General features: G+C 55.4%; 3 protein-coding genes across 3 annotated transcripts; all 3 read right to left on the minus strand.

The window, feature by feature from the left end:
• Positions 1 to 2,750: 2,750 nt before the first annotated feature.
• On the minus strand, positions 2,751 to 10,790 carry REX1BD (required for excision 1-B domain containing). The gene is made up of 5 exons (XM_077805393.1): positions 10,698 to 10,790; positions 6,860 to 6,942; positions 5,223 to 5,427; positions 4,381 to 4,469; positions 2,751 to 3,595 (listed from the first exon to the last, which is right to left on the minus strand). The coding sequence occupies exons 1-5, from the start codon at positions 10,698 to 10,700 to the stop codon at positions 3,523 to 3,525; spliced, it is 453 nt and encodes a 150-aa protein (XP_077661519.1). The 5' UTR covers positions 10,701 to 10,790; the 3' UTR covers positions 2,751 to 3,522.
• Positions 10,791 to 12,947: 2,157 nt separating this feature from the next.
• UBA52 (ubiquitin A-52 residue ribosomal protein fusion product 1) lies at positions 12,948 to 17,604 on the minus strand. The gene is made up of 5 exons (XM_077842197.1): positions 17,486 to 17,604; positions 16,835 to 16,956; positions 15,432 to 15,518; positions 14,099 to 14,201; positions 12,948 to 13,171 (listed from the first exon to the last, which is right to left on the minus strand). Exons 2-5 carry the CDS (start codon positions 16,935 to 16,937, stop codon positions 13,078 to 13,080), a joined length of 387 nt encoding a protein of 128 aa, XP_077698323.1. The 5' UTR covers positions 16,938 to 16,956; positions 17,486 to 17,604; the 3' UTR covers positions 12,948 to 13,077.
• A 4,129-nt stretch (positions 17,605 to 21,733) lies between these two features.
• On the minus strand, positions 21,734 to 25,117 carry KXD1 (KxDL motif containing 1). Its single transcript, XM_077842251.1, has 3 exons — positions 24,915 to 25,117; positions 23,667 to 23,713; positions 21,734 to 23,109 (listed from the first exon to the last, which is right to left on the minus strand). The coding sequence occupies exons 1-3, from the start codon at positions 25,100 to 25,102 to the stop codon at positions 22,874 to 22,876; spliced, it is 471 nt and encodes a 156-aa protein (XP_077698377.1). The 5' UTR covers positions 25,103 to 25,117; the 3' UTR covers positions 21,734 to 22,873.
• Between the last annotated feature and the right edge of the window lie 302 nt (positions 25,118 to 25,419).

The following is a 25,419-nucleotide window of genomic DNA, read 5'->3' on the forward strand; positions in this document are numbered from 1 at the left end:
AGAGCAGAGGGAGCACTGGGCTGGAGCTGCATGGCACCCGCATGCGGCTGGACCTCACCCAGCCCTCAGGATTGGGGGGAAGGGTGTGGACTCCCCCCACCCCCCAAAATCATTCTTCTCCATCAGGGACAGTAAGAAAGACTTGGACTTTGACCGGCTTCCCCAGGCTCTCCCCTCCCAGCATCCAGCCCTGCTCCCTGGCAGGGGCCCCTGGTGCAGCCTCCCTGTCACCGCTGGGTGGGGCTCCCAGCATTGCCAAGATACCCCTGGTGCGGAGGGTCCCTCCCAGCACTGAGGGGGAGCCGTCAATACACACCCCCGAAGGGGATCAGGCTGCTGTCAGCTGGTGGAGCCTGGACTCTGCTGCAGGTTGCCCCTGAGGCCGAATTAAGAAGCGGGGGGCGGGAATCCCCCACTGGGCACAGCGCAAACGACAGGCAGGATGCTGCACACGCAGGCCCTGTGCACGGCCCCTTTACACTGCCCACACTTCACCAAAGGGCCTCAGCCTCCGTAAGAATCCATGAAAATGACTGCCACCTCCCCCGCTGGGCCCCCTGGGGGCCCGAAGTCCAGGCCAGCCCTGCCCTGCCCTCCCCCCCGCCCCCCCCCCGAGGTGTCAGGGAAACTGTTTCATTTTCTGGCTCCACATTAAACACCAGAGCGCAGAGCCACGGCCGGGGTTCTCCGAGCATTGGACTCCACATGGACATCACCTCCAGCGCCCACATGGACTCGCTCATTGCACACGCAGTGTCGCGTGGCTTTAGCCAACCCCTAGCTCGGTCTGTGGGGCGAGGGGGGGAGGGGTGCACCCTTGGTTTTATTTAATAAAGGAAAGAAAACCAGGAAGAAAAAAGATCTGGCCTGAGTGGGTGGAGCAAGGGGCTCCTCCTTGCAGGGCGAGACCCCGATGTGAGCGAGAGCCCTGCGGTAGGGCCCAGCGCTCTGCCCAGCTGACCTCCTCCAGCGCGTCCCACCTCCTCCAGCCATTCCCACGGGGAGACCCATCACTCGGCTTCTTCCGAATCGTACTCGAGGTCCTGGAGAATTTCACTGATTGCCTCCATGGTTTTAATTAGCCTCGGAGAGTGGATGGAAACTATAAATAACGGCCCCACGTGGGGCTGGGAGAGTAAAAGCGGGTGTGTGTGTGTCTGTCTCCACAGGGCTGCACCAGTTCCACGTAAGGCGTGACTTTAAACCAGCGTATTTAGAGCAGTGCCGAAGGCCGCGTGGCCGCTCTTATTCGGCACCAGCTCAGGGATAATTTGGTGATGCAGAAGTCGATCGGGAACTGGTTTGCGTTAAACCCCAGTAAACCACTCAGACCCAATCTGCCTCCGCCCCAGGTCTGCCCCCAGTGCCGTGTGCGCAGCCCAGGCCGGAGTGCGATGGGCAGCCATGGGCGGCATGGCCCGGTCAGCTACACGTGTCCTGCCGGCCATGGGTGATCACGCTGCAGCCTGGCTGGCGAGCCTGAGCCAGCTCCTCTCTGGGTGAGGTATGACAAGGGGCTGCCGTGCCCGCCCAGCCCTGGCATAGGCCCGAACAAAGGGGTGCTAGGCTCAGGTGCCCTGGCGAAGCTGCGTGCCGGGGGGGGGGGTGCGCGCGCACGAGGGGCAGCAGCAGAGCCTGGGGCAGGGGGGCTGGAGGTCAGGCCTGAGGTGTAGTGGGGACACCAGCGCCGCTGCACCCCCTCTCTTGGCGTGGGGCGGCCCTTCACACACCCCAGCCTCACGTCCCCCCCGGCTCTCCCAGTAACGAGTATTTAAACCAAGCTGCCCCGCCTGGGGTCCAACTGACCAAGGCTTTACACGTGGCTGCCAGGGTTTCTGCAGACCCAACCCCAGCCTCCTGGCTGAGACACCACCGCCCTCCTCCTGGGGCTGCTCCCTGAACCCTGCCCCTCCAGGCTGGCCACAAAGAAAGCGAGAAGCCTTCCCCACCACAGCCCCCTCCAAGGCCTCCCGCTGGGCGCAGGCTGCCCGCCTGGAGCCCAGGTCACGCCCTCCCCCCGCCCCCCGAGGGTCTCAGGGCTCCAGGAGGCACCTTCCTCTGCTCCACCCAAAGGGCACATCTTCCCCAGGGCCTGGCTGGATTGCATGACTCACCGGTCACATGACCAGGCTGTGACCCCCCCCACCATCTATCTCCCCTATGACAAGGGGCCTCGGAAGAGCAGGGAGAGCCCACGGCTGGAATGGGTGGGGGGCTGCAGGTCAGGACAGAGTTTGTGGAGGAACTGGCCCAGCCCCGGCCTACCTTGTCCTTGGCTCTGGCCCAGCATCTGGGGCGTGGGGCTGGTGGAACTCGCTGCCGCTTTGCAGGTGCCCCTTGCCCTTTCCCGGGCACGCTGCAGAGGCCAGGCAGCAGCGATGGGCAGGGCTGTGAGGTGCCCGGTGCAGTGCTCGTGGGAAGGCCCAGCAGGAGACAATCGTGGCGCCATGGTGGGATGAGACAGGCACCTCCCTCATGGCTGCTGGATACAGGCCATCACCACGGACCCACAGGCGGGGCGGGGCTCTACCCTGTCTCGGGGGTCGGAGCCCTGGGGCGAAAGGGGAGCTCCAAGTTCCCAGACCAGCCAGTGGTCAGAGTGCCCCAGGGGCTTGGGTACGAAAGGGGAATGCTCTCACCATTTAGCCTGGCCCTCCAGGGCACAGTGATGGGCAGCCCCTGGTGCCACCAGCCTGGGCTGGCAGCAGCATCGGTGGCATGTCACTGAGCAAAGGAGACAGCGACAGGACTCTGAGCTCCCACCTGCCTTTTATTGAGCCACAAACCAGCCCAGCCCTAACACCAGAGAGTTCTTTGCTTAATTCTTAAAACAAACAGACTTGAAAGAGGTCACGTGGTTAAAACGCTTTGCTGCATGGGGGGGGGGGGCTTTCCCAAGCACCCAGGGGATTTAGGAGCACAGCACCCCCCCACAGCCACCTTGGCACTTGGAAAATCCCTCTCCAAATCCACAGGTTTGGCTCTGTCTGTACTCAAAGGGCTCCTGGCTCTGCAGGAGGAAGGGACCTGGAGGGAGGGGGCGTTCAGCCCTGCCGGACAGACAGCGACACATCTAGGCTGCACGCTGATCCTGCCCGGCGGGCTCGAGGGCACCCACCCACCCGGCACCGAACTGGGAAAGCTTGTCAAAGGGGCTCAGCCCCCAAAGCTGCTGATGTTCTCAGTGGGGGGTTCTCCATGGCTCTCAGGCAGGAGGAGGGTTCCCCATCGTTCCCAGTGGGACCTGCTGGCCGTGGAGCCCTTTTGCAAACCTGCCCCTGTGCTGGAACAGCCCAGAGTCGAGCTGCTCCTCTGTTGCAAAGGCTGCTGCCCACCTGGCAGAGGGCCCTGGACAAGTCTCTTGCAGGGGCGCCAAGGCTGGGGTTTGCCAGGGAGAGGATCCCGCCATGGGGAGCGAGACCCCGACGTGAGTGAGAGCCCTGCAGTGCGGCCCAGCGCTCGGCCCAGCTGACCCCCTCCAGTGCTTCCCACCTCCTCCAGCCATTCCCACGGGGAGACCCATCACTCGGCTTCTTCCGAATCGTACTTGAGGTCCTGGAGAATTTCGCTGATTGCCTCAATGGTTTTAATTAGCCTAGGAGAGCGGATGGAAACTATAAATAAAGGCCATATGGAGTGTATTATCTGGGCTGCCTCGCGTTCCCGGCGCTGTTTATGAAACACTCGGCCGGGGAGAGGCTGATCAGCACCAAAGCCATGCGGCAGTGCTAAACAATCCGGAGGGCCGACAAACAAGAGAGCTTTTGAAGGCACCATCTGGGTCTCCTTCAGGCCTGGTTAGGGAGAGGGGGCCAAGGGATTGGGGAAGGCACTTTCATCCCCCCTGCGCCCTTCCTCCACCCCAGCCTTGAAGAAGGGATGATAAAGGAGCTGCCAGGGCCTGGAGCAGCACATGCCAAGTCCAGCCTGCTCCACCGCCCCCTTGGGGGATCCCATCCCGGAGCTCCCACTCCCCCCGGCCGGTCACATACGTCGCCCCCCAGCCTGGAGGGTCTGACAGGCAAAACACTGCTCAAATAAACAGCCGGCGCGCCTCCCCCCTGCTCCTTCCCCAAAGGCTGCTGGGTGCTGAGCTAGCCCCCGTCCTACCTTGGCCAAAGCAGTTCTAGACCCTGCCCCTCGAATCCAGGAGCTGGGTGCCCAGTGAGTGTGTACAGGGGGAGCCCCCAGCCCTCACCCCCCGTCACGCCACAGTCTCAGCTGGAGCCATTCCCGCCTGGCTTCATGGGGGGGCTCCCACTAGCCCCTATGCTGGGGGGCAATGCCCCCCCCCCACCATGGGCCTCGAAGGCGTGAGGCATTCAGAGTGCCGTGGGCGGCAACGGGGTGGTGCTGCGCCCAGCTCCCCGGGGCACCTACTTGTATTTGAGGTCCTGCACCTCCTGCTGGTGGGCTGGCACGCCGGGCTGGTCCTGGGCGTGCTGCCTGGCGAGCTGCAGCTGAGCCGTCTGCAAGGAGGAGGGCAGGTGGAGTCGAGCTTCCCAGGGAGGAGACACCAACCCCACCCGCAGAGCGGCGCCCGGGCTGGGCAACGTAGGCCAGAGTACCTGGCACCGCAGGGCCCAAACCCGCCCCGGGCTGCCCCGCAAATTAACACCACCACAGCCACATGGCTCCAGGGCGGGTCAGGCTCAGAGCGACCCCACCTCACCCCGGCCCCCGCTCCTCGATTCCTTGTACCAAAGGCCCCTCCAGCACAGGAGAGAGACGGGAGGAGAGGCTGGGCCTCAGGGCTACTGGCAGCAATGCCACCACCTACCGCGGAGCCTTGGGGAGATGACTGCTCCCCCTGCTTCGTCCATTCCGCCTGGCAGCTCTCTGGGGCAGGGGCTGGGGCCGTGCAGTGCCCCGCACAACCGGGCTCTGACCTCGGCTGGGGCCTCACACACAATACTAGCCCAGCGCAGCCAGGAGTGCAAGTTCCTGCCCTTTCGCAGCTGAGGGGTGGCTGTATGAGACAAGTTTGCTAGGGCTCAGCCCAGCTCCTAGGAAGCAGTGTCCCTAGTACAACACCCCCTCCCACAGCTGGCACCAGCAGCCCCCTGGCCTGACGGGGCTCTGAAGACTGGACGGCTCATGGGGGAGGAGGGGCGCTGCAGGGTAGGGGCGGGGAGTGAGTAGATCGAGGCCCTCAGCCTGCAGTGCGGCTGTCGGCACCTTGGACGCCCCAGGGCAAAGGGGAGGAGACAGGGGCCTCTCACCAGCTCTAGCTTCTCCTTCTCCTTCTGCTGGACCCTGGACAGGTGCTGGGCAAGCTCCGGCCGCCCGTGCTCCGCCTGGAGCTGCTCCTTGATCTCCAGGATCTCCCGGGAGATGCCGCTGAAGGCCAGCGTGATCTCATGGACCAGCTGCCGGTAGCGGAGGAAGTCGTAGTGTGGCCCGCTGTTCAGATACGCCCGGTGGCCCCTGCAAGCCGGACAAAGCAACCGGTCATCTGACAAGAATGAGCCTCCCGAGAGCGCCCCTTTTACTAGACCCCTGCAGGGGATGCTCCCGACAAGCTCAGGAAGCATGGGCTGGGTGGTGAAGGCACTGAACTGGGCCTCAGGAGACCTGGATTCAAATCCCAGCTCTGTCACTGACTCTGTGTGGGCCTCAGTCCTTAAACGGGATCATGATGCTCTCTGGGGCAGGGAGTCTTTCTCTGGGCAGCACCTGGCATGATGGAGGCCTGTCTGGGGGCTGTACAGTAATAACTTCCAGGCACAGCAAATTGCAGGCAGGGATTTGTAACCCCAAAGCCTTTGCTCTCAGCTTGGTGCTGCAGAGAGGCGCACGGCCCCCTCCCTACCCTCTGCATGACCCCTGCAGTCAGCGGTTCAGGTATCTTCCTGTTCAGCCTTTCCACTATATTATTGAATTAGCAGCTCGTACCTCCGCTGGCTGCCAATGCTCAGGAAGGGCTCATTACCGAGGATTATTACCAGGCCCGACAGCTTAACCTCCGCTGGCCGGGCTTGGGGCTGGTTTGTTTGTTAAACTCCAGGGCCTGGATCCGGAAGAGTAAATCATCTCCCAGACGTCGCTGAAATGGGCTACAGGCGTCTGGTGTGCGGGTCCCCCTGGCCAGCCGGCGTTCAGCCCCAGCCCGCAGGGGCCAGGCCCAGGTGTTGAGCAGCAAGCAGTCGCTGCTGCTTCCTGGGACCCTTTGCCAGCCAGGAGGGGAGGCCGGAACTTTAGAGACTGGGCACTAAGCACCACAACAAGGGCGGAATGGCCTCAGGCCAGCACGCGCCTCAGCCACAGCTATGGAGTTTAAGGTCAACGGGGCAGGGGGATGGCCCCGTTTTCCCCTCCTGCTTCAGTGCCCCTGGACCACAGGTGGAGGGGGAAGAAGGCTGCAGAGGGCAGCGGGAAGCATCAGAAACTCAGTCTGGGGCACCCCGCAGGCAGAGGTGCCAGGATAGGGCCGCCAGGTGGAGTAACACCCCCCCCGGCCCCGCCCGGTTTGCCTGCAAATAACGGGAGCGGCCAGAGCAGGCCAGCAGCAAGAAGAATCTGCTTGAAAGTCCCCGTTTGGCAGGAGTTAGCCTCCCTTGGTCTGGGGGCTGGGAGGAGAAGTCACAGCAGAGTGGTACCTCCCACCGCGAGCTGGCGTGGGGCTGCGTTGTCTGCCACGGCACAATCTGTGCCCAAATACACAGTCCGCATGGGCTGAGACCCGGAGTCCTGCTCAGCCCTGGCACATCAGTGTCTCCAGCGGGGCTGAGCCTGCCCTTCTACGCCAGGGTGCGGATGCCCCTAAGAGCAACCAGGGCAGAGGACAGGATGGGATCCGGCACGTGCGGGAGCCGGAGCCCACAGCCACCAGGGGTTCTCCGGCCTTGGGGTCACTTACTCCTCAAAGAGCCGGTAGGCTTCCACCCGCTCCCCCTGCAGGGTGTAAAAGCGGTGCAGGAGCAGCTTCACGGCGTCGTCCGTCTGCCAGCGGGAGAGACAAAGGGATAGCATGAGACTCAGGGCGTCCACCGGCCCTGGGGCACCAGGCTCACAGATGGCTCTGAACCAGTGAGACAGGCCCCAGTGCACCCCCCGCAACCAGCCCCTCCACCCCTAGACCAGCCACAGGAGGGTGTTACATGGTGATGGGGCACCTCCTCCTCCCCCCCTGCGAGGCTCCCCACCCAGGGACTGCGGCACTAACCCCCGCCACAAAGTCACAGCTGCCTGCCACTGCCAACCTGGGGCCACATGGGAACCAGTGCCCTCGAGGGAAAAGTGCCAGTCAGTCTCCCGCCCTGGGACAGATCAGAGCCACGCCGCATAAAGGGAAGGCCCCGCGTCCCCTTTCCCTGCCTGAGCCGGCCAGTCCCCTGCCCTGGAGCCGGATGGGAAAGGGCCCATGTCCTATTTCACAACCCCCAAGCCAGCCAGGCCCCCCGAATTAGCCCGGATTGGAGCTGGTGACGGGCTCTTCACTATATGGAGTTAGGGGTTCCTAACCCTGTGACCATCCAGTCGCCTCAAAACAGGGATAAGCTGGAACCAGGGCTGTAGTGAGGAATGTCTCAATATTCCATTCCCTGACCCCCCTGAGCCAGCAGGTCCCCATCATGAGACCCACCGCGTCTCCCCACCGAAGGATGGGCTGGAGCCAGGGCCATGGAGATGAAAGCACCCCAGGGCTCCCCCAGTACCAAGTACCATCCTGTCCCCTCTAACCTGGGGCTGGATTTGAACCAATGACCAACATGGGGCCGTGGCCACCCCCCTGCATCCACTCCCACTTCCCCACCACTCCGGCCCACCATTCTGGGTTCTCAGATGCCAAGCCTGAGGCAGAGGGCTGGGAGGTGCGGGGGCTGCAGCTGCTCCTCAGAGGGAGGCCAGGGTGGTGAGCCCAGGGCCCCCCAGCCCAGTAAGGAGTGGACGGCCTCGGAGTCGGCTATTCTGGGGCCAGAGTCCTCGCTGCCGCAGCTGCGGGATCCAGTTTCTCTCGCTCCCCAGAAGAAGGTTCCACGGGCTCCCAGAAGCCTCTTTCCGCGGGCCTGTTCCGAGCTGCAGAGCAGCAGCAGGGCCTGCGTGCGTGCATGGATCCTCCCCAGAGCTCTCACCGTGCTGGGGTCTAGTGCACGGCAAGGCCTCCAGCCCCCCACACAACAGCTGCGTTTTCTAACTTGGCAGCTCCAGAGGCTCTTTCCTGTTGGCAAAGCCCCCGGCCGGCCTCTCCGGTTCCAAGCCCCATCGCCTTTGAGCGACTCCTTGGCCCCCAGCACCAAGCCAGGAGGCTCTGCTCCGGCGTCGCCAGGACTCCCGTGAGCAGCACCCAGCCACCTGCCTGCACCCAGGGCAGGGTCGCCCCTCGCCGGGCGATGGAGGTTTCATACCATCTCACCCAGCACCCCGGGAGCCCCCGCCCCCCGGCCATCTGCAGCCAGCGCCGCAACCTCACAACCTTCCAAGCGGGTTGTGTGCTTGACAAGTCTCCAAAGCACAATTTCAGCACTTTCCGAGCCAGCGCTTAGCAAAGCGCCTTCCGCTCCCTAACGCCTCTGCTTCCAAATGGGGCGAGGGCTGGGGGGAGGCACAGAGTGAGCGGGACAGAGTGCTGTCTTAGCAATACGCTGGAGTTTTTAGCTTGCGGTATCCCACCCAATTAACGGGGACAGTAAATTCCGGCCTAATGATCCTCCATGCACTGCTACTGCCCACAAGGAGCTCAAACCACATCCAGTGTGCCATTGCCCAAGCTTTACAGGGCATTAGAGGGCACACACCTGAGTGGGTGGCAGCAGGCACTGGCTGTGGCATCCTCTTGGGATCACCAGGCTGGAGCAGTGCAGCGGCCTATCTAGGTCAGATTCCTCTCACCACCAGGGCCAGCCCCAGCATCCTCAGAGGAAGGGGCAGCAGGCAAAGACGGGATGACCTGATCCCTCCTGACCCCAGTGGTCACAGGTTGGCTTGCACCCTGTAGCATGAGGGTTTGTTTTCTAATAGTCACTATTCTAGTGCTAGTTATTCATATTCTCTACTCACATGGAGATTACTCCTGCAGGAAATCTGCGTTACTGCGTGTGTGCAGAATTCATGGCCCCCACAGATTTCTTTGCTTCCCCACAGAAAAATGACTTCTGACAGGGAAGCAAAGGTCACACACGCCTTCCCAGCAGTGTAGGCAGGTTGCTTTGGGTGCTCAGAGTACCCAATAGAGATGTAAATCACCACCAGGGCAAAGGGCCTGGGGAGTCATGCGTGTGAGAGAGAGAGAGACAGACACTCTGTCCCTCTCCGTTCTCACTCACTACTGTGGCACACTCGGCCATCCCCAGGGCTTTGGATGTTTCTGACGAGGTAAGTGTGGGGCAGGCACTGTCCCTCAGGAGAGCAGAGACAGGTGTAAAAATTTTAAGGCTCCTTTACATTGCCAGAGTGGTGTGAAGGAACCTTATTGCAAAGGACAGTGTGACCTTATAAATGCTTACGGTGATTTAGTGATTAGAACTGGTCTAAATTTTTGGACTGAAAAAATTTCCTATCAAAATGTGCTCCATGAACTGTTTGCTACTGACCTTTCTGGAGATGGTCAGTAACCACTATAAATTGTGAGTTTGAGTCCCCGGCCACCACTTGCTCTTTGGTTGCAAATGATGTAACACTGAGCATATGGCTGCATATATTTGTTGACGAATCACTAGAAGTAAAGGGTCAATACTAGCTAGGTTACTATTAGACAGAGGGGGTTTGGGGATTTCCTCCAACGTCCCCCACTTCCATTCTCCTTCCATTTCTATTCAGACATCCCCTTAACTGGGCTGGCACTCCTGAGCCTTCTGCTGGGGGCACAGCTAGGAGGGCGGGGGGGCCCTCAGCTGAATTTATGAACCGGGGAAGGGAGAGAAAGGCCTCAGACCAGACCAAGGGTTCTCACGCCCGGGGAGTGGGAAGGGGCCCAGCCTGAGAGGAGCTGGTGTAGACGGATTTCTTTACCTGATAGCGCCTGGCTTGGTTCACCTCAGTCACTTCCACTCTCCTCCCGGGGCTGCTTTTCACAGCTGGGCTTCCCCGTCTCTAGTCCCAGCACCCTCCTACCTCCGGTGTCTGTCCCCCACCACCTGGTGTCTGAGTGCCTGGCCATCCTGAGGGTATGCAGCCCCCCAGGACCCCCCTGCACCCTCCCTGCTGGGGGCAGAACTCTGCGGCCCAGACCCACAAACCAGGGCCTGGGATGGGAGCTCCCGGCTCGCTCCAGGGCAGCCCCAGCCCCGGGAGCGCGCTAGGCAAAGGCGAGCCCGGGATCCGGTGGCCGGGTGCAGGCTGCGAGCCCAGCCCCGCTCAGGGGCAGAAACCAGCCCGCCCCGGGCTCCGTGCGGGCCCTGCTCCGGGGGGATTGGCAGCCTCTGCCCCATGCGGGACCGGGAAGCGTGGCCGCAGCTAGAGCCGAGGCAGCTCGGCCCCGGGCCAGGCCCGGCCCCCCGGAAAAGCGGCTCTGGCCCGGCCAGGCTCGGCACGGCCCCCCGCGGGGAAAGCGGCTCTGGCTAGGGACAGGCCCGGCCCCCCCGGGGAAAGCGGCTCTGGCCCGGCCCAGGCTCGGCACGGCCCCCCCGGGGAAAGCGCCTCTGGCTCGGCCCAGGCTCGGCACGGCCCCCCCCGGGGAAAGCGGCTCTGGCCCGGCCCGGCCCCCCAGCCCTGGCCCGCGGTGTGCGGACACTGCCCCCGGGGAAAGCCGCGCTCACCATTGCAGGAGGCTCCCCCGGCCGGGCGCCCCCAGCTCCGCACGCAGGGGCCGGCGCCGCAGCCGCGGAGACGGGCAGGAGGCAGCGGGGAGGCAGCGGGGAGGCGGCGGCCGCCTGCAGGCCCGGCAGCCTCATGACCCGCCGGGGGGCAGCGGCCCTGAGCCGCTGGTCCCGCCCCGTCACTATCACCCGGGGCGCCGCGAGCAGGTTTCGGGGGGTCCCCCGGGCAGGGCCCCGCCCCTGGGGGCTGAAGCCGAAGCCTGAGCAGCGTTCACTGGGGCAATTGCACGGCTGGCTGCCCCCCCGCCAGCCCGGCCTCGCCTATGCGGTCGCTGACACACAGGCGGGCTGTAGAGATTTTGTGGGGGGGTGGGGGGAGGTTGCGAACCCCTGAGCTCGGTCCTTGTTTGTACTGGTGGAGCGCGGAGACATGCACAGAGCAGGACCCTGGTGGGCTCGGTGTGGGGGGACCAGAACAAGGCCGGCCCCATGCCACAGGACTTACAGTCGCCCTGGATTAGCTCAGGAGAGGCCTGGGGGCCAGTATCATCCCCATGTTACAGGGGGAACTCGGCCCAGGGAGACACGCCCATGGCAGAACCATTTCCCAACCCCATCTTGTTCCTGAGACCACACAGGCATCCCCAGACACCTGAGCCAGAGGGCAGCCTCCTCCCGTGCAGCCCCGATGCAGGCTTCATTAGGCTAAAGCCAGGGTGACCAGATGAAACGGACAAAACAACAACAAAAAACCGGCGGGAGCGGCCAAAGCCGCAATATCGGGACAAATGTCATCCAGACCGGTCAGGATGCGGGACAAAACTAAAAATCAGGACATCTGGTCACCCTAGCTAAAGCTCATGAAAGCTGATGGAGGAGGCCAGTAGAAAGGTCCCAGAGCAGAGGTAATACTGTATTTCTTCACTTAGAACAAGATGTCTCCAACACTGCAGCACTCAGCTCCATGACCCGTTTTCTGAGCTAGGAACCGGAATGCTGTTTCCCCGAGAGCTGACTGCGCACTAGCCCTTTCAGATCCCACTGGCTGGGTTAAAATCCTGACTTAGGTGACAGGTGGCCATGAAGTAGGGGGCTCTCATGCGGTTTCTTCTCTTCTACAAGATCACAGGCCAGGAGTGAGGTGCATTGGCAGAGCTAAACATTGAACCTTCCACCCGCATTTCATTCCAGAAAGTGCCCTTCATCTTTGTGTCTAAGTAAAATCCTCACATTAGAGCAACACAGGCTAGTAACCCCCCATTCCTTACAAGGGCAGCCAATTGACTTGAGCTTGACCCTAAAACTCCAGCCATGAGACAGGCACTGGTACATCTGAGCAGGAGCTTGTGCTAGATTGGAGCAAACAATTCCCAAAATAGACTGTCCAGGCTTTCAGCTCACTAGCCTGCAAGGATGGCACCACGCACTGATCTCAGTCACTCTGCCAGGTAGTTTGCCTTTTCAGGATGGCACCAGAATCGATCCACTGCAAGGACTCAGTTTGACAGATCACAAGAGAAGAGGCTAACTCTCTCCTGCCCCCTTTTTTGTCAGGGGAGTTACTTTAGTAGGGGAAAGGCATTTCCCCTCTTCCCAACTGACAGGGTCCTTTCTAGGTAGAGCTGAGGAACAAGCTGACTTCCCAGCACTGCCCTATAACATTGTAGCTGCAGCCTCACTGCTGCTGGGCTTTTATTCCAACAGCATGGGTCTGAGATCGCCCATGTGCTGTCTGGTTCACCCTCCCCCAGCCACCAGAACAGGTTTTTGGCACAACCCTGATTACTACATGAGGATGGTGTGAACTAGCCACAGAAATCTTCAACCTACTCCTCACACAGCGGCTATTCCCTTTAAACCAAGAAAATATGGTTTTGAATCTGAGAGGTGCTTTTAGCAAAGGATGGTCCATGTGTTAGCATGGACTTAGCTATTGAATTCTGTTCCTACTGTACAGGAATGTTTGCACTGCACTGTGAATGCCTTAATCCATCTGCCACATATGTTCTAAGGAACAGTATCTCTCTGCTACTACAGGAAGCCAAGAATAGATCAGGCAAGTTTAAGGATGGCATAGACGTGTCTGAATCAAGCCCTGCATTTCATGTTGAAACACATTAGTAACAGACATGCAGAGAACACATTTTACGGGATATGCACATGATCTTCTCTGCATTGTTCTGAACAGCATTAAAGAATGTGAAAGCAACTGTCCAGGTGAGGGCAGAGGGTAAATGACAAACACGGGGCTGAGCACTGGAAGTAGCTTTATTCAACAAACCCCTGCCGCACCCAGGACCAAGCTACATTGCAGCAGACTAACTACCCAGCTTGAATTCAACAGCACGTAGCCACACGGGCCGAAGACAGGTATCTCCCTCTACTTGACCTTCTTCTTGGGACGCAGATTGTTGGTGTGGCCACACTTCTTCTTACGGCAGTTAACAGCACGAGGGTGCAGACGGGCGTAGCACCTGAAACGGGCAGAAGAACAGCTGTCAACTCTTCTGGGGGTTCGGAACTCCCAGGAGGCTCTGCCTCGCATGGCAAGATCCCAGTCAACCCCCCTGTGAACACTATGAGCATATTTACTTGAGGCAGCAAGCACAGGGGAAGAATATGCAGCTGAAGAGAATGAGGGAAGTTATATAGGAAGGACCAATGTCAATTTATTCTGGCCTCCCGCATTTATGATGCAAAGGGATTTTTATGAACACCTGCCAGTTCAATAGAGAATGCAACACCCACCAATCCTTGATGGAAATAGTGTCATCTCCTCTGTCCCATGCAGAATGGGCAAGGTGACCCATCACAGGCTCTTCCCAACCCCAGTGACTCTGAAGATGACCTACCCAGAACAGCAGCCTCTCTAGGAGGTTGAGAGATCGGTACAGCATTAGCTGGCGGTAAAAAGGTGTTAAAGCTGCCAGGATGCTGCTGTAGCTGCCCAAAGCAGTTTGCTACTCTGCCCAGCTCCTCCTCAGGCTCTTTAGGGCAAGACTGAGCGATCTATTCTATGACAGGTTTCAGAGCAGCAGCCGTGTTAGTCTGTATCCGCAAAAAGAAAAGGAGAACTTGTGGCACCTTAGAGACTAACCAATTTATTTAAGCATAAGCTTTCGTGAGCTGCATCCGATGAAGCGAGCTGTAGCTCACAAAAGCTTATGCTCAAATAAATTGGTTAGTCTCTAAGGTGCCACAAGTCCTCCTTTTCTTTATTCTATGACAGATTCCATTACCAACTGCCTCCTAGCACACTGATCACCTAATGACACCCACTACACATCAGAGCACAAATATGTAAGGATGCTGCTCAAAGGTGTTCACCCTTAGATAGGGCAGCGGCTACACTCCCCTCCAGAGGCTAAAACGCTGAGTCTATTGCATAAGGCAACACGTACTTGCGGCAGATCATTTTGTCGCAGTTGTACTTCTGTGCGAGCTGGCGAAGAGAAGGCTCAATGATGCCTCCTCGCAAACGCAGCACCAAGTGCAGAGTGGATTCTGAAAGGAGGAACACACCGAGTTAGCAGCATTTCAGAGCTAGCACTGAGGCAGAAACTTCCCCGTTTGCAGAGGGAGGAGCATAATGGGACTCCAGGTCCCAAGTGCTACTGCCACAGAAAGTAGTGACTACTTCAGTTCTGGTGGTTTCAGTCTCAACCCCAAATTAACTCAATTCCCACTGCAGAGCCAGACTGCCAGGGGAGGGTGGGGAGAGCCATGACAGTTTCCGAAAGGCAAATGGGACAAGCACTCCAGTTCTTTAGACACCTGGGCCTCTCATTGTTCTTAAGACACCGTATGGGTGTCCCAGCCTAAACCCCCCAAACCCAGTTATTTAAAAGCCATTTCTAAGAGTCCATATGTTAGAGACACAGAAGACAGCAACATCATCTTACATGAAACCTCCAATGCTTAGATTTTAAAGCCAGAAGGGCCCACTGATCTACAGGGACTTCCTACATATCACAGGCCAGACAGTTTCACCAGGTAGTTTCTGCATCAAGACCACAACTTCCAGTTGAGATGAAACACATTGTAAAGAGCCTTCCAAATCTTGGTTTAAAGCTGTGCACATGGTGTAGAATCCACATCACGAGATGATTTGCTCCAATGGTTAATTACACTCCACTAAAAAAATGTGGACCTCATTTCTAGTCTGAATTTGTCTAGCCTCACTGGATCTTGTTATGCCTTTGTCTAGAGCCCATTGCTATCAAAATTTGTCCCCATGTGGGTACTTCTACCACCCTGAAATAATCTAACCTTTGTAAGTTAAATAGACTGAAGTTGTTTAGTCTTATTTTAAGGCAGGTTTTCCAAGACAGTGCTTTGTTCTTGTAGCTCTTTTCTGAAGCGTTTCCAGTCTGTGTTCACACGAGCTGGACACAGTACCCCAATAACCATCTTACTAACACTTGATAGTGATCACACCACTCCTCACTACTTCTAGTCATTATTCCCCTACTTACACAGTCAAGGAATACATTTGCTCTTAGCTTCCTCATTGTGCCACAAGCTCATATTCTATAAATTATCCATCATGACCCTGAAATCCTTTTCTGAGATGTGAATTCAATTCAATATTCCCCAGGGCTTGTAGAAGACATTGAGTGATAGCTTCTGCAGGCAGAAAGAGCAGAGTTTCCTCTAGTAGTGCTTTAAGCTACTGTTTAGCAACCATTTTTGAGCCCAGGTCTTATACAGTGGTAATATGCTGTCAAACAATACCTTTCTGGATGTTGTAGTCTGAGAGGGTACGCCCATCCTCCAGCTGCTTCCCAGCAAAGATCAGACGCTGTTGGTCAGGAGGAATACCTACAAGACATCCACGTGTGGAATACTGAATTGCCTTTGACATCACATTGAGATTTGACGAGCAAATCACAACCCATGGGGCACTATACCACGGGGAGGCAGCAGACCTGATGGGAGTGATCTGCTATAAGACAAATGCAGATTCGGGTCCATCAAAATAATTAACAAATTTGGGTCATTTTGGCAAATTGCTTTGGTTGAAAAAAAATTCAGAAGTGCTGAAATGCCACTTCCTAAATGAAGAGGTGAAACATTTCAGTTTTGGAATGTCCTCAAAATTTAAACAAAATGTTTTAGTTGACACAAAACAACTTTTTTTTTTTTTTTAACACCAGAAGTTTCAAAACATGTTGTGGGTCAAACTAAAATGATTTTTTTTTAAATTTGCATCCGAAACAAATAGAGCAGGGGTTCTCGAACTGGGGATCAGAAACCCAGCCAGGGGATTGCAAGATTATTATCTGGGGGATCACGAGCTGTCAGCCTGCACCCCAAACCCCGCTTTGCATGCAGCATTTACAATAGTGTTAAATATACTAAAAAGTGTTTTTAATTTATAAGAGGGGGGGGGTCGCACTCAGAGGCTTGCTACATGAAAGGGGTCACCAGTACAAAAGTTTGAGAACCACTGAAACAGAGATACAAGATGGATGATGCAGTATCTTTTACTGGACCAACAGAAGTTGCCTCACCCATCTTGCCTCTCTAATGTCCTGGGACCAACATGGCTACAACTACTCTCTGAACCACATGTGCACTTAGTTGCATGGCCCTATGTGCAGCAATGCTGTGCAGGTGTTTAACTGCTACCATGCCTTAGCAGCTGCATTTCTGGGGTAGGTAAACATCATTCATCGGATACACCAGCCATCCATTTCTCAGGAGTGCAGCGCTCAAGAGCTCAAACAGAGGGTAGTTCAGGGACCACTCTTCATAAAGATGTGAAAATATCACAGGCCACAATTTTGTCACAGAAACTACAATTTCCAACACTCACTATAACATTTTCACAATGCCACTCACTGAAATGTGGCCGGCTGTCTCCTCATCTGTGACCTGGGGCATGCAGGGGAGCAGAGGTGGAGAAAGAGGACTGGATCAAGACAGAAGAGACCCAGCCCCACCAGTCTCTGAGCAGGGGCCAGCCCCCATACTAGAGACGCAGGGGGTCCCCAGATCCCATTGGAGGATACAGCTGCCAAGGCGAGCTTAGGACCCCCGCCCCCAAGGGCAGCGTAGGGGGCGGGGAAGTGACTGCCCCGGCTTTAACAACGGTGGCCTCGGCCTTCGAGCCCCAGCCCCCTCCAGCCCCTTACCCTCCTTGTCCTGGATCTTGGCCTTGACATTCTCGATGGTGTCGCTGGGCTCCACCTCCAAGGTGATGGTTTTGCCCGTCAGGGTTTTCACGAAGATCTGCATCGTGGCGCGCGCGTGTCCCCTGCACGAGCCAACACCCGGTCAGCGCCGGCCCCGCGTGGCGAGCCAGGCAACGGCCCCGCGTGGCGAGCCAGGCAACGGCCCCGCGTGGCGAGCCAGGCAACGGCCCCGCGTGGCGAGCCAGGCAACGGCCCCGCCCCACTGAGCGGTCACCCAGCCGGGGGGGGTAGGGGGTAGGGGGCAGCCCCTCCCCCCTCCCAGCCAGGCAGAGTCTAGGCCCGCCCCCGCCTCTCAATCCGGCCGGCCCCACGGCCCTCCCCCCACCTCCCCAAGGATCCCCAACTCCCCTCCCCCCCCACCGCCCGCGGGCCCCTCAGCTCCGCCCCCAGGTCCTCCCCCCACCACCGCCAGCCCGGACCGGTCCCGCCCGGCGCTCCCCCCAGCTCCCCTCCCCCCAACCGCGGGCCCCCCAGCTCCCCTGCCCCCACCGCCCCCAGCCCGGCCCCGCCCGACGCTCCCCCCCACTGCCACCCCGGACCCCCAGCTCCCCTCCCCCCACCGCCCCCGGCCCGGCCCCGCCCGGCGCTCACCCAGCCGCCTCGCCAGACAGGAAAGAGAGAGAGGGCCCACCGGAACCGGAAACAGCCCAGCGCACGCGGGCGTTACGTCAGACGCGCCGCGCACGCAGCATTATAATGGTGGCCCCGCCCACCTCGTGCCGCGCGTCACAACCAAGGCCCCGCCCGCCGCGTTCAACTCCGCCCCCGTCAGCTCCCGGCCGGAGAGGCCCTCGGGGGGCGGAGTCAGCGCGGCGGCGGCGGCTGGTCCCCGCATGGGGCTGTGGGCGGGGTCAGGCACACCTAGGTGTGCAAGCGCCGCTCACGCCTACGTGGACACGTGCATGCACCCCCGTACGTGGACACGTGCACACCCTGGGCGTTCGCCCGTGTACGCACCCACGTACGTGGACACACCCTCTGCGTTCGCCCGTGCACCTACCCACGTACGTGGACACGTGCACACCCTGGGTGTTCGCCCGTGTACGCACCCACGTACGTGGACACACCCTGGGCATTCACCCAGGCACGCACCCCCGTACGTGGACACATGCACACCCTCTGCATTCGCCCGTGCACCCACCCACGCACGTGCACACGTGCACACCCTCTGCATTCGCCCGTGCACCCACCCACGCACGTGCACACGTGCACACCCTCTGCATTCGCCCGTGCACCCACCCACGCACGTGCACACGTGCACACCCTGGGTGTTCGCCCGTGCACCCACCCACGTACGTGGACACACCCTCTGCGTTCGCCCGTGCACCCACCCACGTACGAGGACACGTGCACACCCTGGGCGTTCACCCGTGCACCCACCCACGTACGAGGACACGTGCACACCCTGGGCGTTCACCCGTGCACCCACCCACGTACGAGGACACGTGCACACCCTGTGCGTTCGCCCGTGCACCCACCCACGTACGAGGACACGTGCACACCCTGTGCGTTCGCCCGTGCACCCACCCACGTACGAGGACACGTGCACACCCTGGGCGTTCGCCCGTGCACCCACCCACGCACGTGCACACGTGCACACCCTGGGTGTTCGCCCGTGCACCCACCCACGTACGTGGACACACCCTCTGCGTTCGCCCGTGCACCCACCCACGTACGAGGACACGTGCACACCCTGGGCGTTCACCCGTGCACCCACCCACGTACGAGGACACGTGCACACCCTGTGCGTTCGCCCGTGCACCCACCCACGTACGAGGACACGTGCACACCCTGGGCGTTCACCCCGTGCACCCACCCACGTACGAGGACACGTGCACACCCTGTGCGTTCGCCCGTGCACCCACCCACGTACGAGGACACGTGCACACCCTGGGCGTTCACCCCGTGCACCCACCCACGTATGTGGACACGTGCACACCCTGGGCGTTCGCCCGTGCACGCACACACGCACGGGGCCTGATGAAATGAATCCCAGAATACTCCAGGAGCTGACAGAGGGGATAGCTGAGCCATTAGCGATTATCTTTGATAAGTCGTGGAAGACAGGAGAGATTCCAGAAGACTGGAAAGGGGCAAATCTAGTGCCCACCTCTAAAAAGGGAAATAAGGACAACCCAGGGAATTTCGGACCAGTCTGCTTAACTTCTGTACCCAGAAAGATAATGAAACAAATGCTTAAGGAATCAATTTGCAAACATCTAGACGATAAGGTGATCAGTAACAGTCAGCATGGATTTGTCAAAAACAAATCATGTCAAACCAACCTGATAGCTTTTTTTGACAGGGTAACAAGCCTTGTGGAGGGGCGCACACAGGGCGGGGAAGCAGTAGATGTGGTATATCGTTACTTTAGTGAAGTTTTTAGTACTGTCTCGCATGACCGTCTCATAAACAAACTAGGGAAATGCAGCCTAGATGGAGGTACTGTAAGGTGGGTGCAAAACTGGTTGGAAAACGTTCCCAGACAGTAGTTATCAGTGGATCACAGTCACGCTGGAAGGGCATAACAAGTGGAGTCCCGCAGGGATCAGTTCTGGGTCCGGTTCTGTTCAATATCATAGACTCATAGATATTAAGGTCAGAAGGGACCATTATGATCATCTAATCTAACCTCCTGCACAACGCAGGCCACCAAATGTCACCCACCCACTCCTGCAATAAACCTCTCACGTATGTCTGAGCTATTGAAGTCCTCAAATCATGGTTTAAAGACTTCAAGGTGCAGAGATCCTCCAGCAAGTGACCCGTGCTCCACGCTGCAGTGGAAGGCAAGGGTCGCTGAGGTGGGTTTCCCCCAGACAGCGTAAACAGTCAGCGTGCAGATCACTTACGGGCACAGGCAGTTTATAAGCATTGCGCGACTTAAAGTCCGGGTCAATGATTTAGATAATGGCATACAGAGTACACTTTTGTGAACAATACCAAGATGGGAGGGATTGCAAGGGCTTTGGATGATCAGATCAATTTGAATTATAATCCTGAAAACCTGGAGAAATGGTCTGAAGTAAATAGGATGAAATTCAATAAGGACAAATGCAAAATATTCCACTTAGGAAGGAATAAGCAACTGTACAGACACACAATGAGAAACGACTGCATAGGAAGGAGTACTGCAGAAAGGGATCTGGGGGGGTCATACTGGACCACAAGCTAAATATAAGTCAACAGTGTAACGCTGTTGCAAAAAAAGCGAACATCATTCTGGGATGTATTAGTAGGAGTATTGTAAGCAAGACACGAGAAGTAATTCTTTCACTCTACTCCATGCTGATTAGGCCTCAACTGGAGTATTGAGTCCAATTCTGGGTGCCACATTTCAGGAAGGATGTGGACAAATTGGAGAGCGTCCAGAGAAGAGCAACAAAAATGATTAAAGGTCTAGAAAACATGACCTATGAGGGAAGATTGAAAAAATTGGGTTTGTTCAGTCTGGAAAAGAGAAGGCTGAGAGAGGACATAACAGTTTTCAAGTATATAAAAGGTTGTTACAAGGAGGAAGAAAAATTTTTTTTCTTAACCTCTGCAATGGGCTTAAATTGTAGCTAGGGAGGTTTAGGCTAGACATTAGGAAAAACTTCGTGTCAGGGTGGTTAAGCACTGGAATAAATTTCCCAGAGAGGTGGTGGAATCTCCATCATTGGAGATTTTTAAGAGCAGGATGGACAAAACATTTGTCACGGATGGTTTAGGAGGTAATACTTAGTCCTGCCACGAGTGCAGGGGGCTGGACTAGAAAACCTCTTGAGGTCTCTTCAAGTTCTATGATTCTATGTGGATACATGTGTGCCCTGTGCATTCACCCGTCCACACACATGTATGTGGACACATGCCCTGTGCATTCACCCGTCCACATACACATACCCACATGCTACACACACTCACACGGACAGTTCAAAATGCTTTATCAGCATTGTGTACTGTAGAGTTGCTGCCAAAAAATGTAAGATGCTCGCTCTCAGAGGTAGATAAAATATCTACAGGGCTCTGCTCTGTGTTTGGGGGTTAACACCAGCTGTGCATGAGACATAACATCTCCCCACCCAACACACCAAGCATTTGTCCAGGGCAGAGTTCACAGCATGTTAGGGTTTTATCCCACCTCCATTTATCATTGTTGCTCATTCCCGAAGGAGTGGCAGCAGGTCTGCACGGCTTCTTTCTCCCAGCATTAAACAACTTTCCTTTCTCATTTAAGGGAAAGCCTTTAATCAGTTCTGCTAACTTCTGGAAGTAACCTTCTTAGCATACATTGTTCACATGCTGTGTGCAGGTCCCAGCTTTATAGGAATTAATGCTTTATAAATGTATGTTGCACCAACATTAAAAATAAAAAGCTTTAGTTTAAAGTGCTACCCCAATTCCTTTGGTGAAGTGACAGTTTCCACCAACATGGCCACTTTTCTGTATTTGGGTATAAAATCCAGGGCTGAGGTTGTGATCCTTGTGCAGGATCCTCATTTGCCTAAACAATTTATACCGTTATGCTACAGCTAATTTAGTGGTGCTACTGGCCTCTGCTATTAAAATATTTTGAATTGGGAGTAAAGGCAGATTCATAAAGCACTGACCTGCTTCCCTCAGTTGCTCTCAGAGTCTGACCTTTGCTTTGTGCAGCAAAGCCCACCAATTCCATTTCTATTTTCATTTAATTCACACTCTTAATCATGGTGCAGTGATCACATCTCTATAATTATGACCACTCCTATGTCCCTTATGTGATAGCCAATACAGCTATCAGAGAAACCAAACTTCACCTCTCATGACCGGAAGTTACAGAGTACATGCACAAATTCCACCTAATAAAGAAGGAACATGAAGTGTTTTGGATGGATGTTTTATTAATGAATTCTCAATTGGTTATTTTCTCCTAGCATTTGTAAACATGTAATACAAAAATATTTTCTTTTCACTATAATATTTCTGGAGATATGCTGATCACAACCACTGAGGATTAGAGGGCAACTTTCCCCTCTCTCTTAGGTTGACGACAGGTTTAGTTATTTCCATCCTGGCTCTCGGTAATACATTAACACAGACATTGGCAAAGTCAAAGGTGAAAACAGACAAAAAGCAGACATTTCGGTACAGGGTCTTTATCACTGTTTGAAAAATGAAAGGTTTTACCCAAAGAAACTACCTGATAATTTAACATACGATGAACACTATAGAGAGCAAGGTACAGCCATAGCAGTTGTCAAACTGTTCCAGTCAAAGGTCTCCATTAAGCAATGGAAGTGCGGTTATGAAAGATTCCCTCCTGAAAATCCGAGCTGTGGCACAGAACAGCTGCGCACTTAAGAAAAGAGGACTTCAGGTTTTTGCTACCGTGTGGGAAAAGACGTTCTGTAGGTGCTAGAGAAATCACTAGTATATATTAATTAGCTACATGGCCCTGTAGTGCAGGCAGGCCTCTCAGAAGGCAGAGAAGATCACAAAAAGCAAGCTACTGTTGCTTTGCAAGTACAAGATCCTGCGAGCCACAGCTGAGAGAGATTTGTACCACGCCGGTAAGGAGGCTATAGTTTGGGTTTGCATGCACTGTAAATTACAGAGCCTCAAGATTTCTGCATAAAACCAAGTAAATTATTTAAGAAAAGTATAAAGAAAAGCAGTTAGAGTACTCTTCTGAGAAGATCTCTATTTGTCCAGAAACTAATGTTCAAAGCTAACCTTTGGGTTTACTGCTCTCCCCTGCACACAAACAAGAACAGAGAAGAGAGATTTCAATCCATACATTTTGCATGTTTGCCATACCCAGACTCGATGTTTGCATTATGATGGCAGTTTTGAATACCATGTGATGGGCCCCTCTCCACTCAGCCTTCACTTTCCCTCTCCCCACAAAAAAAGTAAATGGCTAAGGAAACACAGAAATATAAATACAGGACAGGAAGTTCTCTGGTTGCGCTCCACAGTCCATGCAGCTGATTCAGCTGATGCCTTAGTTTTTAGCATGTGTTAGTCCAGCTCATTGGCTATTTCATCATCTGTTAGGCTCTGTCCATTAACAGCTGGAGAATCATACCGGCCTTGCGATAAATCCTCAAAATCCTGACTCATGGTTGGAGAAATAATGTCAGGGCTTGTGTCACAAGACCCCGTACTCTGCTCAGAGGTAGCAATTGTGGTCGCTGTGCTTTTTGGAATAGGGTCAAAATCATCGTCATCTTCTAGAATTGGAGATTCATGAATATCTGAAAGGAGAGAGACACAATTGTTACCTCAGCAGTTTATTCCATCTGCATAAAGATGACAGGACTCCAGGTATCTTTGCCACACATGCTACTCCAGCTACCCAGAGTAAAGACGACATGGTACAGGTATCAGCAAGAGGAAACAGATGACTGCAGAAGGAATCCTCAAACATCACCAAAATGGACTGAGGAAGGACTCGAGGGTGTTCGAACTTACAATTTCTATTTCAAAAATCTTTGGCTGCTCATTATTGTAGTAACAAAAAACCTGCCAGCTCTTTCGCTGTGATGTGCACTCAACTTGGCAGCTAGTTGCAGCTTTGTACCCTACACCCAGCCACCTTTCACTGGGTAACACAGAGGTGTTTAAAAAAAAATCTCGCTAGAGAATCCCCACTGCAAGCTGCCTGCCCCAAACACACATTTCTCTTTAGCTTCAGATGCACTGGGACTCTAGAGTAACCGGTGCTGTATTACCAAGAAGTACTGATTTATCAGAGTGGAAGGAAGCCAATATAAAGGCTGTAAATCAGATTGAATAACAAGGAGACACTCACTGCTGAACGCTTCTGGGTACTGTTTGGCCAGCTTCCCTTTTAGGGTCCTGTAAGGGGGCAGGAGGGAGAAGAAAAAGAGAGCTGAGTTTTAACAAAGTACATAAATATATCTGCCAACCCACTGCCCCTCTCCCCTCCAATAAAAGAGCTGCCAAGCATTCAGCAGAACAAGCTTTGTTGCAGGAACTGTTTAAGCAGGTTAAGATAAAATGCCCTTGCACTGCACATTCATGCTGTTGCAGGAACAGAAATCCCAGACCCTCCTGAGCTCCAGACCCTGCTGAACAAAGGGTAGATGTGAGGCGTGACGTGTCACGTCCTGACCACATCTCATCTTGCCAGATGTTCCCCCAAGGGACATTTCCCTTCAAACACTTTATTAAACCCCGTAGCAAGTAGGGAGCCTGAGGTCTCTTCCCACCCTGGAAATGGGGCACTGCAGCGTTGAGAAGTGTCACGCGCCCCAACCAAGGAGCAGCAGCTCCAGGGTCCCTGATTACTCCAGCAGCCTCCTGGTCTCTTCATGGACTGTCTGCTTGCTGCACCTCCCACCACAGGGCAGGGGCACCTGTTGTTGCTCTCCATGCACTGAGAAGTAAAGGGGCCAAAACACCCCCCTTGCCCCAGAGTTTTGGAATAAAGTAATTCACTGTAAATCAACAAATACTCTACTGCTTTGCAGACTCTTGACAGTCTCATGACTTTACCTCCACCTTAGCAAGACAAGGCTGTCCCCAGAATTGAAATCAGAAGTTTTTAAATAATATGTAATCCTTCTCTACCACATTTCACCCAAGAATAGCATATCCCTTTGCAAGCATTAAGCCTCACAAGCCCTCTGTGAGGTGGATCTGCATTTTCCCCATTTTGCAGAGGCATGGAGAGGTGAAGTAACTTGATCAGAGTCACACAGTCAGTGGCAGAGCTAGGACTGGAAGCCAGGAGCCTGACACCCAATGTACTATGGCAAACACCACATCTCTCCTCCTTCCCATGTTGGTTTGTTTTGCAGAGTAAAAGCAAGCTATGCCTTTTATTCACTCCCCTTCTGAGTTTGTTAGTCACCATTCTGTCGTTTTCTGACCCTCCTGGGGTGCTGTACAGAGGTCACTGTGACTCAGTGGCCTTGCCTGGGACAGGGAAAGCAGGCAGGACACCCTCTGAATCCACTCAGGGCCCTTCCTCTATCATCCAACAGGAGGCACTATAGAAAGATGCCGCATCCCAGACCCTGCATCCAGAGCCCACCTGATTCTTCGGAAAATACTATCTAGATCTTTCTTCATTTCCACCAGCGTCCTAGTGTGATGCAGGAACCTCTCATTCATCTGCTGCATGCGTACATTGGATAGATTATTAAAGTTGAGCAACATCTCGTTGGTTTTCTCAAATCTATCGAGCCTAGAGCGAGGAAGAGACATGGGGAATTTGTCCATGAGTTTCCAAAAATAAAGGACACCAGGTAAGACTTTCACAATTATCTCAAAACATGCACAAACCCCACAAAAGTCAGAAAGAAAATTATATCTTTCTTTTCCCCTCCTTGAAAAGCTTTTGAAGTGATTAAAGCCCCAGTCCTGCCCAGAGAACTCTGCATGCAAAATTCCACCCTGGGCAAAACCCTAGTGAAATCAATCAGAGTCTAATTGACTATTTCTACTGACAGGAAAGTTGTCAGAAAATTTGGGGGTTGAGGGAAGAATTCAAAATAAGTGAATTGAGGAGTTTAAAGCAGCAGCAAAAAGGGAGAACA

Source organism: Eretmochelys imbricata, chromosome 25 (assembly GCF_965152235.1).
Source record: "Eretmochelys imbricata isolate rEreImb1 chromosome 25, rEreImb1.hap1, whole genome shotgun sequence".
Lineage (NCBI taxonomy): Eukaryota > Metazoa > Chordata > Testudines > Cheloniidae > Eretmochelys > Eretmochelys imbricata.

Coding starts and splice junctions, on each gene's coding strand:
- REX1BD (XM_077805393.1), bottom strand. Junction 5,428..6,859: donor GCCTACCGGCTCTTTGAGGA/GTAAGTGACCCC, acceptor TCCGGCTTGCAG/GGGCCACCGGGCGTATCTGA. Junction 3,596..4,380: donor GTGCAGGACCTCAAATACAA/GTAGGTGCCCCG, acceptor CCGCTCTCCTAG/GCTAATTAAAACCATTGAGG.
- UBA52 (XM_077842197.1), bottom strand. CDS start 16,937: ATGCAGATCTTCGTGAAAACCCTGACGGGCAAAACCATCACCTTGGAG. Junction 15,519..16,834: donor CAAGATCCAGGACAAGGAGG/GTAAGGGGCTGG, acceptor GATGTCTTGTAG/GTATTCCTCCTGACCAACAG. Junction 14,202..15,431: donor AGACTACAACATCCAGAAAG/GTATTGTTTGAC, acceptor TCCTCCTTTCAG/AATCCACTCTGCACTTGGTG.
- KXD1 (XM_077842251.1), bottom strand. CDS start 25,102: ATGGACAAATTCCCCATGTCTCTTCCTCGCTCTAGGCTCGATAGATTT. Junction 23,714..24,914: donor AGTATTTTCCGAAGAATCAG/GTGGGCTCTGGA, acceptor GCCCCCTTACAG/GACCCTAAAAGGGAAGCTGG. Junction 23,110..23,666: donor GTACCCAGAAGCGTTCAGCA/GTGAGTGTCTCC, acceptor CTCTCCTTTCAG/ATATTCATGAATCTCCAATT.